At 52.1% G+C, this 14,039-nt stretch overlaps 6 protein-coding genes across 6 annotated transcripts; 4 read left to right on the top strand and 2 right to left on the bottom strand.

Moving 5' to 3' along the window:
• Positions 1–33: 33 nt before the first annotated feature.
• Positions 34–1,473, bottom strand: M438DRAFT_364309 (metallo-beta-lactamase family protein; the record flags this gene model as incomplete). Its single annotated transcript, XM_029907710.1, has 6 exons — positions 34–241; positions 306–361; positions 440–766; positions 842–937; positions 1,178–1,309; positions 1,375–1,473. 6 exons carry the CDS (start codon positions 1,471–1,473, stop codon positions 34–36), a joined length of 918 nt encoding a protein of 305 aa, XP_029762354.1.
• A 609-nt stretch (positions 1,474–2,082) lies between these two features.
• Positions 2,083–5,543, bottom strand: M438DRAFT_334083 (DUF1708-domain-containing protein; the record flags this gene model as incomplete). Its single annotated transcript, XM_029903675.1, has 4 exons — positions 2,083–4,696; positions 4,749–4,977; positions 5,034–5,127; positions 5,178–5,543. The coding sequence occupies 4 exons, from the start codon at positions 5,541–5,543 to the stop codon at positions 2,083–2,085; spliced, it is 3,303 nt and encodes a 1,100-aa protein (XP_029762353.1).
• Positions 5,544–6,749: 1,206 nt separating this feature from the next.
• M438DRAFT_344552 (uncharacterized protein) lies at positions 6,750–7,708 on the top strand. Its single transcript, XM_029905255.1, has 4 exons — positions 6,750–6,828; positions 7,135–7,160; positions 7,226–7,348; positions 7,411–7,708. The coding sequence occupies exons 1-4, from the start codon at positions 6,826–6,828 to the stop codon at positions 7,610–7,612; spliced, it is 354 nt and encodes a 117-aa protein (XP_029762352.1). The 5' UTR covers positions 6,750–6,825; the 3' UTR covers positions 7,613–7,708.
• A 706-nt stretch (positions 7,709–8,414) lies between these two features.
• On the top strand, positions 8,415–10,699 carry M438DRAFT_316511 (uncharacterized protein). Its single transcript, XM_029902696.1, has 3 exons — positions 8,415–8,763; positions 8,826–8,982; positions 9,042–10,699. Exons 1-3 carry the CDS (start codon positions 8,708–8,710, stop codon positions 10,584–10,586), a joined length of 1,758 nt encoding a protein of 585 aa, XP_029762351.1. The 5' UTR covers positions 8,415–8,707; the 3' UTR covers positions 10,587–10,699.
• Positions 10,700–11,019: 320 nt separating this feature from the next.
• On the top strand, positions 11,020–12,344 carry M438DRAFT_294504 (EF-hand). Its single transcript, XM_029901846.1, has 2 exons — positions 11,020–12,077; positions 12,132–12,344. Exons 1-2 carry the CDS (start codon positions 11,104–11,106, stop codon positions 12,208–12,210), a joined length of 1,053 nt encoding a protein of 350 aa, XP_029762350.1. The 5' UTR covers positions 11,020–11,103; the 3' UTR covers positions 12,211–12,344.
• Positions 12,345–12,590: 246 nt separating this feature from the next.
• M438DRAFT_344548 (uncharacterized protein) lies at positions 12,591–13,713 on the top strand. Its single transcript, XM_029905254.1, has one exon. The coding sequence runs from the start codon at positions 12,614–12,616 to the stop codon at positions 13,706–13,708; it is 1,095 nt and encodes a 364-aa protein (XP_029762349.1). The 5' UTR covers positions 12,591–12,613; the 3' UTR covers positions 13,709–13,713.
• Positions 13,714–14,039: the final 326 nt, after the last annotated feature.

Genomic DNA, 14,039 nt, shown 5'->3' with positions numbered 1-14,039 from the left:
TGAGGCTGGATCAAGATGCGTTCATCTTGATAATCACTCCTCGTCCAGAAGAGCATGACTAGCAAAGCCTTGATTTCTGACTTGAATTTTCATACTATCAAGCACACTTTTCTTGACATTTTCATCCCTGATGTCCCAGCCAGGGAAGAGACCATGCGTGGCGGTGAAGTCGTATGGTTTGATGGCTTTCCACATCTCAAGGATGGTATCGGGAGGCAGCGGGATCATGTTTGGAATGCTCCTAATGCGACCAGATCAGCTCCACTCGTATGTGAACAAATGATTGGAAGAAGGGAGAAACTTACCACATGAAAGAAAACGAAGTCGTGCCTGGAGGTCTATCTTTACGATAGAAGCCAGACTGTCAATCATCAAAAAGTCGTCAGTACCGTCCCACTTTGAACATCAGATCAACGACGGAAAGGGGGAGAAGACTCACCGGCACATTGACAAAGGTATCCGCGATAAACAGATGCCCACCTTTTCCTCCCTTCTCATCACCCTCACCCACACCATCCCAATGCAACACCATACTACCTTCAAAATGCCCTCCTACTTGAATAGCAGTAACACCCTTGACGATCTCCGTATACTTGTCCCTCAACAATATCCTTTTCGTATCTGCGGTGAGGGATCTCGATAACCATTTCTCATCGAGGGCGTGTGTGTATATCGGACAAGAGAACACGGCGGACCAGGAGAGATGGGTGGTGTAGAAATGGGGGTGGGAGATTATTATGCTGGAGAGGCCGCCTAGGGAAGTTATCTGTTGTGGGATTGGGTGGATTAGTGAGGTGTGTGAGATGGAAGGGGGGTTGGGAGGAGGGACAGGAGCACTCACGAAGTCGATGAGGGGTTTGTCGAGGTAGGCGATACAGTCCCAGAGGATGTTACCGTGGGGGGTTTGGATGAGGAGGGCGCGTTGGCCTATTCCGAGCTATGCGGTGAGGCAAAGAGTTAGTTGTGGTATGTTGTTTGATGTTTGATGTTTCGTGATAATGGATGGAAGGCGTGTTGCTGTGAGCTCATCGAATACACCTTCCTGCTACTGCTCAAGAGGAAGTGGTATCGGCCAGGAAGCAGCAATGCATGGTAAAGCCCAACCCGCACTTGCCCAATCTTTCTTCCATGCATACTCGACGCCTCTTTCCCGATTCGACAGGAAATATCCACATACCTTCGGTTCGGCCCAGATGGACCAGATACGCTTGTCCTGCTCATCTTGCTTCCACTTGGTTTCATGCTTACCCGCTTCGGCTTTGAGACTCGTCCATGTTTGTCCGGTAGCTGGAATGTATTGTCTTGGGTCCTGATATCATGAGTCTATGTTTTCTTCATGATGTTCATGTTGATTGTATGAGATTGATTGCTTACATCACAGATCCTGCAGTAGCCGGATGGTGGGTTGTCAGCTGGGACGTCAAACTGAGTGCCGCATGTTGGGCAAAGCAGCAAATCTTCTCCTTCGATCATGATGCTATGATATTGGTCCTTGTATCCCACGTGTTGCGAGAGTTGTGAATGTAGTAGGTAGATGGCGGTATCAGAGATCAAGACGCGATATAGCAAGGAAGATGTGATGACATGATCGCCGAGCAGGGTCATCCCCACTTCCACCCCCACCTTGATTATCAAAGTGGGGTTGATATATCAATTTCTCGATGCATATATACCTATCTTCAATGTTTTGTTTGGATCGAGTAATAGACTGGTCTGTTCATTGCTAGTGTACAGTTACATTCCGCCCTCATCGCAACGTTCGCATTCGAGTCCTGAAGTTATGAAATAACGTGTACATGATGAATCCATGACGAAGAAAAGAAAAACAGAAAGTAGTCGAGGAATAGAAAAAGTGCAGATTGGTATCGCAAAAAGTAACAAGGAAAGAGCAGAAGACTAGAAAAGATATCGATCGCGACTGTGATGCTTTCTGATAAAAGCAAGTCGCGTGAATAGTCGTACTGAGGGTATTAATGTTCGTCGATTACATAAGAGGAGTGTGTGAGGGAAACATCTGCCATCGTTTGACAAGGATTAAATGGTAGCCAGAGAAGAAGAAAGAAGTGGAGATGGCCAGGAAGATCAGTAACGAGGTACGCTCGTGGGGGCTCTCTCCAGATTGCCGGTCAGATGAGCAACACGGGCCTTGATGCGGGCAACTCGGTCCTCGATGGACTCTTCGCCGCTGGTATCGCCCTCATCCTCTGTTCCTGTAGTAAAATGAGATGGTCGGCGAGAGTTTTGATCCTCGCTGATCCGTGCAGCTCTCTCTGCAGCATTCTTTCTGATCTGAGCCCATCTATCCAGGTTGTTTGCAACAGGCTGAGCAGAATCATAGACAGGCTCGGTCTGTTCCATAGGTGTCTCCATGGGAGTTTCGGGGAAGCCGCCGGGTGCATTCAGATGTCCAGCTTCCAGATCCGCCTTGTGTGCCTCTTCTTCTTGCAAATGTGAGTCAATCGATTCGCGAGGCGTCCAGGCAGGAGCATCCGAGAGCGGTCCCTGATCAAAGCGTTGGAAATCTTCATCAACATTGCTTCTGTCCTCGGAATGCATGGGTGAAACCATATGATCGTCGACTGCGAGATGCTGTTGTGAGAAGGTTGGCTCCAAGGGGCTGACTGCAGGTGGGCTTGGCTCCGAGGCGGGTGCCAGAGAGTTCGGTACAGCACGGCGTGGGAATAGAGGCTCGGCTGTTGGCATGATAGGTTGTGCCGGAGGAGTCGGAGTAGTTGACTTCTTGCGAAGGAGCGATAACTTTCTTCCAAGGTTTGTCTCTGAAGGAGGTGCCAGGCTAGTCATGGATGCCGACGGCTGTTGACCATTGAAATTGCGCTTGCCATCATCGCTCTTATCCCTCCTACTGAACATTCTCTTGAAACCGCCAGGACGCTTATTCTCGTGTGCCATGACTTCAGGACTGTAGTTAGCTGCTTTAGCTTCCCATGCTTCTCTTGCAGCTTTCACTGCCGATGTTTCGGGATTGGCAGGTCTCTGTCCTTCCATCGATGGTCTAAATGCTGGGTGGTTCTGGACATTGTTCTTGCGTTCCGGGACTGGCTTCCTTCCTACTTGAGTGACTTTCGGTATAGAAGGCACAGCCGGGACCTCTGTTGCATTTTGTACCACAGGTCGTTCAGAGATGATGGAGGCGCTGAGAGACGGGGATTCGGCCTTTGTGACTGGTGCAGGCGGATGAGACAATTCTTCGACGCTTGCATTCGGTTGTTCTGGACCTGATGGTATCTCGTAATCCGAGACGGAAATTGAGGGTTTGCGAGCATCTGGAGAAGGCAGAGGCTTGTTAGAGCCCTTTGTTTCGGCGAACATGGATGCATTATCAGGAACATGTATGTCTACAGGTGTTCCCTTGCCGGCGAAGTTATCGCCCAGATACTGCTTACGTGTGGCTTCTTTGTCGAAAGTGTGAGCCCACTTCATCGCCGGCGCTGCTTCGCTTGTCAGACCTAGCGTCAGGACACTGTTGGTTTTCATCGAGGAAGCATCATCATGTCGTCCACGGCGTTGTCCACTGGGGGTTTCGTTTGGCTTCACGTTCTGTCGAACGAGAGTTGCAGCAGCAGCTCTGATTCTTGCTTGCTGGTCAGGTGAAATGCTGGTCTTGTTAGGCGTTGTCGATGCTGTTCGTTCCTGCGATTGAGGACTGTCATATGCTTTGGGTGGCAGAGTAGCCGACTTCCTACGGCTCGTCTTGCCTCTACGGCTGAAACCAAAGCGTGATTTCTTCTCCGCGATGTATGCACCCTCTTCCGGCTCGGGAGCAGCGCTTTTGATCTGTTCTTCCAAAAGAATCCAGCGACCACGAAGTATACCAGTCTCAACGAGTGCACATCGACCGAAGACGGCCTTTCTACCAGCAGGCTCTTCACTTGCAAGACTAGTCATCCAGACCCACCAGAAACTGTCATCAAGGTCGAACTTTGTGATACTAGCTAGTTCGCCTGGGTTGATATCTTCTTCTTGGTAACCATTGGAAGATCTTGGAGGACCACCATTGATCGGAGGAAGCACCTTATCAGGTGGCATCAGCATTCGTATGGGTGTTGGGTTGACATCGGTACCCTCGTCTACAAAGCCAGAGTTCAGGAAGTCTGCCCAAGAGGGTGTTGTGGGACGTCCGCCGTCGTTGGCACGAGATCGAGGGGCAGATCTCAGACCGGATAGCCTTGGCTCGAGGCTGGGTGAGGATGCGCCGCTCATAGTATCGTTTGCATCGTCGCCGATTGACGAGAAACCAAAGTCCTGGAAATGCGACCACGATTCATCCGGCCTATTGTTAAGACTGTCCATTCCAATGCTCATGTTGCTCTGAGATCGGACTGCTGTAGACTGATTCGCAGATGTGATACAGTTTAGAACACGTCTGCATTCTTCGGTCAAGGCTTGAGCGGGATCAGAGTATTCGGAGAACATCTGCAAGTCCTCGTCCCGGTATTCGAAGTTGTTGGCTCTTCGGAGCAGGGCGAATGGGCCAGGGGATACGACATCGACGAGCATTACAACTTTCGGTGTCGGCTTCGACATGAGCAAGGGCGCTTCTGGCGGATACTCCGTTTGGGCCACTAGTGCTTGGATGGATCGAGGGAGTCCATTGATTCCAGTAAATCCATCCAGAGCCTCGGGATTGAGGGATCTAAGGTAGCCGAAGAAGAGATGGCTAGAAGCATCTGCAGCACTGTCTACTGTCAGAAGTCATTTGTACATGCAGACACAAGGATGAAACTTACGCCAACCAAGATCTGTAGCCGCCTTCGAATCCTTTACCATCATCGGAGTGTTCAAATGCCCACCAACCAGCCATACGGGAGAGTTTTCTGCCGCCAAAGCCATTGGTCTTGCCGTGAGCAGCGATTGCCGTCAAGAGATCAAAGAAGTTGTAGATGATGTTCTTTCGAGCGTTCGAGTCGACACTCATGGGGACGAAAGTGTGGAAGGCGTTTCTCGCCATGTTGGAATCTACGCCTGTAGTCAGCTTGCTGTCATGAATCGCCTAAGTGGGTAGTCGCATATACCTCTTTCGCCCAGAGAAAACCCATGATACACTGGCCATGTGACGACGCCGCCGGGCATGCGGCTCCAGCACCATTTGAGAACACTACATAATATCTGCAGGCGTGTCAGCTGATCGCCTAACCTCAAGAATCGAGATTACATACAGCTGGATCGGTAAGGACAAGCTCCCTGCGGAGACTTGAACCAGTATAATGCCTACTCCCCTCGCGATTACCTTTGAAGAAGTTGTTGATGAAGGTCTTTGCGGGTATGGTGTCGGTCTCGGGTCTGAATGGCAAGAGCAAGAACGGTGTGTCGAGTGCTTCAGCTCTTGATTTGAGAATCAGAGTGCATACTTGTATGAGCTCTTCGACCTCCTCCGGGTCAATCTCTCTGCTGTTCCATGTCGACACAAATCTAGGCTTCGCCAGTGGCATGTGCCTTTGGCTGGTATCGACCTGTTGGACTTTGTGCTTTGTGCCAGCTTTTGACGAATCCTTGCTCTTGAAAACTTTTGAAAGAAACACCATGGCGGCGAGTATGACAGACTGTGAGCGTGCCGATTATGGGTGATTTCGTATAAATAAGCGCCGGGCGGGACGAAGCATGGGTGGGCGTATTCGAGGTAGCTAGCAAGTCAATTGCAGTTGTCAGTCACTGTATACTCAGAGCAGAGAGCAGGCGGCCGTCGCGCTTTTGCGCAAAGTGTTAGAGCGCAAAGGAGAGGAGGAGGAAAAGAAGGGACAAAGAGGGCGTGTCAGTGAATCATGGAACAGGGTACTGAGGGTAGTACCTTTGGGTAAATATTAAATGACTGAAACCTTGTATGCAAATCTATCCAGTCGCGTCTTGCCGGCGGTCGATCCTGTTTTCCGAGCAGCCACCCGAGCTGAAACTGTATGAACTGCTAAACTCGAGTCGGAGAGGGAGAGTTGGGAAAGATGGACATGGAGCAGCAGGCCTGATGAATGGCTAGATTCACTCTGCAGCCCAGCAGTTATGCTGCAGCAACCTACAGTAGTTGATTCCCACCTCGTGTTAGCCGAAACCACCTTGTTGGTCGGGGTCCCCCTCCATCTTGCTTTAACTGATAACATCGTGCATCACCGACTGACTGATGTCCCTGTTTCCTGTCTTTCCGTTACATCGCCAGCGGTAAGGCCTGACCTGTTACCGGACGCTATAAAGGCTGCCAGCACATCATTGACGATCAGTACAGCCCGCTTGCTTCTACAACCCTCGTCGCGGATGGAGGCCCCTGGTCCCTGGATGCGCTCTCCATCACGAGTCGCGCGCCGCCAGACAAGTGTTTCTGAGACACTTTGCCTGTGTAGCAATTTAACTCGGGCAGCCAAGGGTGCGCTAATCAGGGCTGTTTGTGCATCTCTAACGCCAACGGCCCCTTACCCGCAACTTAGTTGTGAGCAGAGGCCAGGCATGTGAAAGCCAATGCGACTCTGCTCGCTCTGATAGATTGCAATATGCTGTCTTCCAAATTACGTGAAAGAGCGAGCGACCGAGGCAATTGCTTTGCATAACTTTCAAGTATACATATCTATGTACGAGTTCGTGACACTCCAACTGCTACCTTCTGATTGTATTGGAGTGTCCTTTGGAGAGCGCGAAGCTCAATATTGGTGATGTCATTGCTCTTCGATGACGGTGTTGGAATGCGAAACTCGACAGTCACAAAGAGCATTCTTTCTCTTCCATCTCATGTATACCTTTCCCCGACTGTCTCGATCGCCATTGTACCTTCGTCAGTTCTCTAGACATCAACCAATTCGAACGTTTTCAATCTCTACCGTCAAAATGGTACGTATATCGAGCATCCCAACCCCCCAAAGGTCGACATCTGATTTCGCTGGCTGGCATACATGGGATGTTTTGATCGGGGGACCAGCATCTATAGTAATTCGAGAATTACTATGGGAATGCCGTCTGCTGTGGTCGGTCGGACCATCTTTCCTTTCGTCTGCTTCAATCGAAATTCTGATGCGTGCGGAGTGTCCTAAGCAGACCTCTTCCCAATCAACAGCTAGGATGCTGGTGTCTCTGGTGGTCGACTCGTTACTATCTAGCGCTATACCCTCTCAAGACCCATGCTGACTGTATCTTCAGGTCAAAGACAACGACACAGTCATCAAGTGAGTACATAGTTTCTGGCACAAGAGAGGTCGGTTTGAGGACAACCGGACTGATGTAATCATAGGGAGTTCAATGAGCTCGTCAACATGAGTCCGGATCAATTGAAGGAATGGCTCGGCGGCGAGGATTCTGCCGGCGCAGGTTGGTCCAAGGACGATGGCTCTGGCGAGACGGTTGGCCATGAGAGGTAAGGACGTGAAGATACAGTTGGCTTATAGACTCGGTGAGATCTGAACTAACGTCTTATAGCGGCCGTAAGATCATCGAGATCTTGGAGAAGAACCCAAACAAAGACCCAAGCAAGTACGAAGAGGACGACATTAGCCACATGCGCAAGGTTGTGGCGTACAACAAGCGCCACTTAGCTCAAGAAGGAAAGGCGAAGCAGGACCCGGAAAGCAAGAGTGCTAAGTCTTTGAAGAACTGGGGCCATGACCCTCAGCAGGCTTGAGTGTATTCAGGCAAGCTAGACTTCGATGCATAACCTGGTATACATACGAATGAATGAACACGTTAATCTACCTCGGTACCGAGCGGAAGCAACATGGGCGTAGAGGTATGGAAATCGTCCACCAGGGTCGATGTCGAGTCTGAGCCGGAACGAGGCGTCTCACTAGAAGCCGTCAAAGGGCATAATGGGTTTGAACTTGATGTGATTGTCCTGTTAGATCACCAGTGAGTGCCCCTCTCAGTAGACGTGTGTCTCTCTGTCTGATCATCAAGAGCCGAATCGATTATATTGCGTGGCATAAAAGCAGAACACCCTAAGCAGTGTAGAGTTTCGGAGTTGGCTAGTCGATGTGTTTGATGTCCGGCATGTCGAAGTTAGAGAGGCTTCGTGTGCGGAATGTGAAGAACAGAGCTCGCCAGACTCCAGAGAGCAACAACGTGTGCGCAAGTGCCAATAGACACGCATAGACAAAGGGTGATCAATGTCCCCGGCTCGCACATGGTGCAGCGGTACCTGCTCCAGGCGAGGAAAGCGCGGTCAGTTCTGACAGCACACTAGACGCCAAGGGGGTACAGAGGCGGGAAGCGGCATGGTGGGTAGGCGGATTCAGCAAGACGATGGCTGGATTAGGTAGCGGATATTGAGGACATATCTGTTGGCCAGGCTGTGCCACGAGGAGCGTTTCATGAAAGTGGCCCGAGTGGAAGGGATCAACTTCTGGCGGTGCCCACAACGGTTTCCAAATATAGGTAGTTGGGTTCCGCCTGCATGGCTCAAGCTGACGGTTCTGCCTTTTTCGCATTTGATCTGACGCAGGACACCACTCTTATCACGCGTTGACTCGCAGCTGCTCAGGGTAGAGCTACGAGAAGCTCAAGCAAGACGACACGTCCCGCCGATACTGCATATCCAGCAGGCGGTAACGAGACGCTATCGAGCAACGCAAAAGCAAAAGCCAAGGCGTCAGACAGCCATCCATTTTGCGCGTCCAGATTCACCAGATCCACCGTCGCATGAAACTGCTGCGTCCTTGTACCTTTTCCCTTCTCGCTGTCCACGCCCTCGACGCGTGCAAAGACCCATCCCACTTCAACAATGGGTCGCAGAAAGATCGAGATCCGTCCTATCAAGGACGATAGGAATCGCTCCGTGTATGAAGCGCCGCCTTTCTTCTATTTTTGTCCTGTCAATGCTAACGGCTTTTTTGTGGCAGCACCTTCTTGAAGCGTAAAGGCGGCTTGTTCAAGAAGGCATACGAGTTGAGCGTCCTCTGCTCCGTCGACGTCGCTGTCATCATCTTTGGCAACAACAAGAAGCTCTATGAGTTTTCGTCCGGCGACATCAACGAGACCGTCGGTCGCTTCCAATATGTATGCGCTGACCTTCCACCCACAAACTTGTCGACGACCAAGCGCTAACTCGATGATAGTATGGCGGCGCGCACGAACACAAGGGACCAGCCGACTTCCAGGGTAAAGGCGGTGCCGCTGGTGATGATGACGAGGAGGGAGACGAGGATCCGGCCGAACAGCACGAATCGCACTCGCCGCCAGAGGCAGCCATGATCCAACATCCTCTGCACAACCAACCCGGCCTCCAGCACATGAGAAACGTCACGCCATCCGCATCACCTCCAATCCCCAATGGCTCAATGCCTGCCTTCCCTCAGCGCATGGCAACTCCCCAGCCGCCGAATGGCTCCCGCCCTGCTTCTCGCGTCTCGCACTTCCGCCGTACCAGCTCAAATCTCGTGCCTCAACACATGGGCACCCCGTCGCAAGCCCCTCCGCCCCAGCCTACATACGCATATTCGCCCAACCCGCCATACCACCCTCCTCCTCCGAATGCCGTCATGCAGCGACCTACCCCGCAAGGATTCGCCGTTCAACCTCCGGGATACTATGCCGCATACCCTCCTCCAACTCAACAACAGATGCAGGTCGCTGCTCAACAGGCATATCTGCAAGAACAAAGAAGACAATCATCCGTACCTCCACACTTTATGAGCCAGGTCCATCCGGGCGCACAGCAACACATACCACCACCTCAACAACAGCAGCAGCAGCATTACCAACAGAACCAGGCACACAGCGCCCAGCCTTCTCCCCAACCCGACCAGAACACTTTCCAAAATCCACCGCTCCCTCAACCAAGGCCCTTGCCAGCCCATGCCAGATCACACAGCATATTCACCCCGATCGATGATAGCCGTTCACTTCTTGCGCAGCACTGGGGTGGCAGCAGTTCGAACTACAGAGAACCAGTCATTAAAACCGAACCTCCCCGCTCGCATTCTGTTGATGTGTCGTTTGCGTCGCGACAAAGGCCCAATGGAACATCTCCAAAGCCGGCAGAAACAGCGCCACTACCAGTCACGTCTAACCCTACCATGCAAGCGCCGCCTCCAGGACCTCCTCAACGTACGGCATCTATATCGTCAATCCCAGGACCCGTACGTCCAGGTGGCGCGGCAGCTGAAGCGAAACGACCGAGGTTGAAAGTACAGATTCCCAGCGAACAGTCGGATGGTGGCAGCGCGACTGCAGATTCGTCGCCCAAGGATGGTGGGACAGCATCGGCTACTCCTCTGCGCGTAGGTCAAGGGGTAGTTCTGCCACCCCCTTCGCCATCTACCAATGCAGTCCTTTCTGCTGGAGCGTCTGGACCACCCAATCCATTTGCGCGACCGGCACCGCCGATCAGTACGAATCCGCATGTAAATCGTGAGCGAGACCACATCGAAACACCACTATCTGCATTGCCGAGCCGGGTCATGGACGGCAATCACCTCTTACCTAGTCCATCATCATTCTGGCCAGATGCATGGTTCGGAAGAGATAACAACATGATGCCGAGTCCCCTCAACTTCCAGACACCGGTTGTATTGAGTGGGCCAGGGTTCAGAGAAGAGGACGAGAAGAAGCGAAAAGCCGAAGAAGAAGCAGGAGGCGGTGGGAAAAGGCCGAAGGAGTAGAGGATTGATTGCTTATTAATGATTATATTCTGGGTCAGGTGAAGCAAGTGGGCGTTAATTAGGACAGCGAATGTGTGAGGATATCTGAGCAATAGCAAAAAGAAGTGGCTGGTAGGAAATGTCGATCAAGCGGAGAGTTATTGGGCGGATGATCGAATAGTGTCAGCATTTGTAACCCAGCATTTTAGGATCCGTATGAAGCTTAATAACAAGCATGTCAAAGAATCAAAGAAGAAGCAAGACAATTCAGATGCAGATAGGCATACGCAATACGGGGATAATACGGCAGTAACGGTATATGACGAGTCATGGTCTTGGTGGGGCAGTTGTAATAAGGGAAAGGGAATCGAGCTACTCGACCCTTGGCTGCTGCGCAGCTCAGCCATGGCAGACGAGGATTACTTGATGCGCATGACGGCCGCCTTTCTTACTTCTCCTTCACCCGATTGACATCGACCCGACACAATCATGGCATATAATCGAGGATATTCGGGCAACCCCGACGCCCTTCCAGCGTATGAAAGCATTCATTTACACGCAGCGCCATGACGACCCGGCTGATCACACCCTCTCTAGACACGCCGAACCCGAGCAGGCAGCGGCCATGCTTTCGCAACATCCTCAGAGACAATCCTCTACAGCCAGCTACCACAACAAGCCTCAGCCACCGCCGCCTCAGCAGCAGCAATCATACTCTCGCCCACCTGGCCATCAGTCTCCCGCCATGGGCTCCGCTCCGCAACGCTACGACAACTATCCCCCGCCTCAGCAGCCGCCGCAACAACATCAGCGATACGGCAGTGGATACGGCCCATCTCCCTCTGCTCCCAGCGGCGCTCCTCCTCCGCGCCAAACCCTCACCTCGCCCCCACCACCGGCAAACTATGGTCAGGGCCCTCGACCTTCGGGTTACCACAACCGTCCTCCGATTCCTCAAGCTCAACGTCCGCCTACTGTTGCGCCGCCGCAAAACCCTGACCCTAACAGTCGTGAGGCATTGTGGCCGCTATTTGTGGCCGTCGACAAGGAGCGCAATGGTCAGCTGAGCGAGTCATCGCTGCGCAATGCTCTGGTGAACGGCGACTACACAGCCTTCGACGCACACACTGTGCGCATGATGATCCGCATGTTTGACACAGACCGTAGCGGTACCATCAACTTTGACGAGTTTTGTGGCCTATGGGGATTCCTGGCTGCCTGGCGCAACCTGTTTGATCGTTTCGACGTGGATCGCTCAGGTAACATCAGCTTCCAGGAGTTTGCTGATGCTCTCGTCGCATTTGGCTATCGCTTGAGTCCTCAATTCATCCAGCTACTGTTCAACACGTTCGCCAGAACGACGCGCGGCCGTGGCGATGATTCGTACAGCGGCGGACGCGAGAAGACGCTCAGCTTCGACCTGTTCGTACAGGCATGTATCAGTCTGAAGCGCATGACGGACGTCTTCAAGAAGTACGACGACGACCGTGATGGATACATTACTCTTTCGTTGTAAGTGTTCGCTTTCAACCCACATGGTCAGGCTTCGGGCTAACATTCTTGTAGCGAGGAGTTCCTCACAGGTGCGCAAAGCCTTTTCCTCTTCAACTCCATATCCCCCGTAACCGATAATGGCCTGTACTGAACCTTTTGGAAGAAATCTTACGACAGCGATGATGCTTTTCTATACTTTTGACCGACTCTCCAGCTGGTTGGAAACGGTCGAGCGACAGGATGGGACATGTCAAATGTCGACATGGCGGAGAGACGAGCAGTGGGGTTTTATTTTTTGATCAGGTAGTATATTATGATACCCCTATACCTTGCCAATCAAGTTTCGAGAACCAGATATGTCCTACAAGAAAGACCTGGGTGATGGAGATGAAAGTGAAATGGTGCTGGACCCTGCTTTCATGTGATTGAGAGTCGAGGCAAACAAATCAAACAAGGCGGACTTTGGGCGAAAAAGTCGCCGCAGCTTTGGGAAATTCTCAAAAGTTCGAAGCAGTCAACTTTTCGACAAAACACGACCACTGTCGACAGCAACCATGGATACAAGCATAGCGTCAATTCTGCCAGGCCTCACAAGTTCGCTGGAATCAGCCATTCCTGCACTTCCCACCAGCGACTCGATTCTCCCTCCGGCAAACGGCATCACCCTTCTGGACGCAAAGAATGAGCTCTTCCTCTCATACCTTCAGACTCTGGCTTTGCGCAACCTGGCCGTCATCCGCAGTGCCAAACATGGAAAGACCAATGTCGGCGACCTCGACGCACAACTCGTGAAGGATCTGGTCAAGCACCGTGTATACCTCGAGAAAGGTGTTCGCCCTCTGGAGGACAGACTCAAGTACCAAATCGACAAGGTCGTCCGCGCAGCCGAAGATGAAGCCCGCGGTGCCGTCCAAAAAGCCGCCATCGCCAAACAAGCCACCTCTGCCCCCAAGAACAACGAAGACTCCGACGACGACGACTCAGCCTCCGACTCAGGCTCCGAGGCCAACTCCGACGACGGTCTCGCTTTCCGCCCCAACCCAGGCAACCTCACCCGCCCCACCGACTCCACCGAAGCACCCACCTCTTCCAGAGGAGCAGAAGCAACCAACGACGGCATCTACAGACCCCCCCGCATAAACGCAACAACCATGCCCGCACCACCCTCCCCGCGCCGCGAAAAGGGCGACCGCAAACCCATGCGCAGCAACACAATCGACGAATACGTCGCCGACGAACTCTCCGGCGCCCCCACCGCCCAACCCTCCATCGGCAGCACCATCACCGCCGGCGGCCGCCGCGACAAATCCGCCCGCGAACGCAGGGAAGAAGCCGAACGCACCGCCTACGAAGAAAGTAATCTCGTGCGTTTGCCCAAGGAGTCCAAAAAGGAAAGAGCAAAGAAGGACGGCAGAAACAACAGGGGTGGATTCGGTGGTGAGGAGTTCGATCTGCTGGGGCAGGGAATTTCGAGGATTGAGAGATTGACTAAGAAGGGAGAGAGGAGTGGAGCTGGTGGTGTGGGTGGTGCTCTGGAGAGGAGTAGGAAGAGAAAAGTTGACGATAACGATGGTGTTAGGGGTGGTGCCGGTGGTGATATCGGTAGAGAGTTTGAGCGTAGGAAGAAGAGGGCTATGCGTAGGAACTGATAGGGAACTGCATTTTGCTCTCTCTAGCCACGCATTCGCAATTCTAACATTTTTTCTGTCATCATTTTCATCTCTTTTTGTGCAGTATACATGCAAACACACAAGCACAAAGTTCTACCAGAACAGCTCTCTCAGCCTGCCGACGTCCCCTCCAAACCAATCCATCAAAATGCAAGATGTTTTTGTTAATCAAGTCGTTGTCCATTGAGAGCATGTTATTCTCCACACTCTCACTGGACAAACATCCGCAACCCAAATTCATCTTGCATTTCGACAGCGTCAAAATAGTCCTGCAAGGGGGGTGAAGAGATCTAATAGGGTCATGTCGAGG

The sequence above is a fragment of the Aureobasidium pullulans genome, assembly GCF_000721785.1.
Source record: "Aureobasidium pullulans EXF-150 unplaced genomic scaffold scaffold_6, whole genome shotgun sequence".
Classification (NCBI taxonomy): Eukaryota; Fungi; Ascomycota; class Dothideomycetes; order Dothideales; family Saccotheciaceae; genus Aureobasidium; species Aureobasidium pullulans.
Note: the sequence above shows the minus strand (reverse complement) of the source record. Positions and strands in the feature narration are given on the sequence as shown.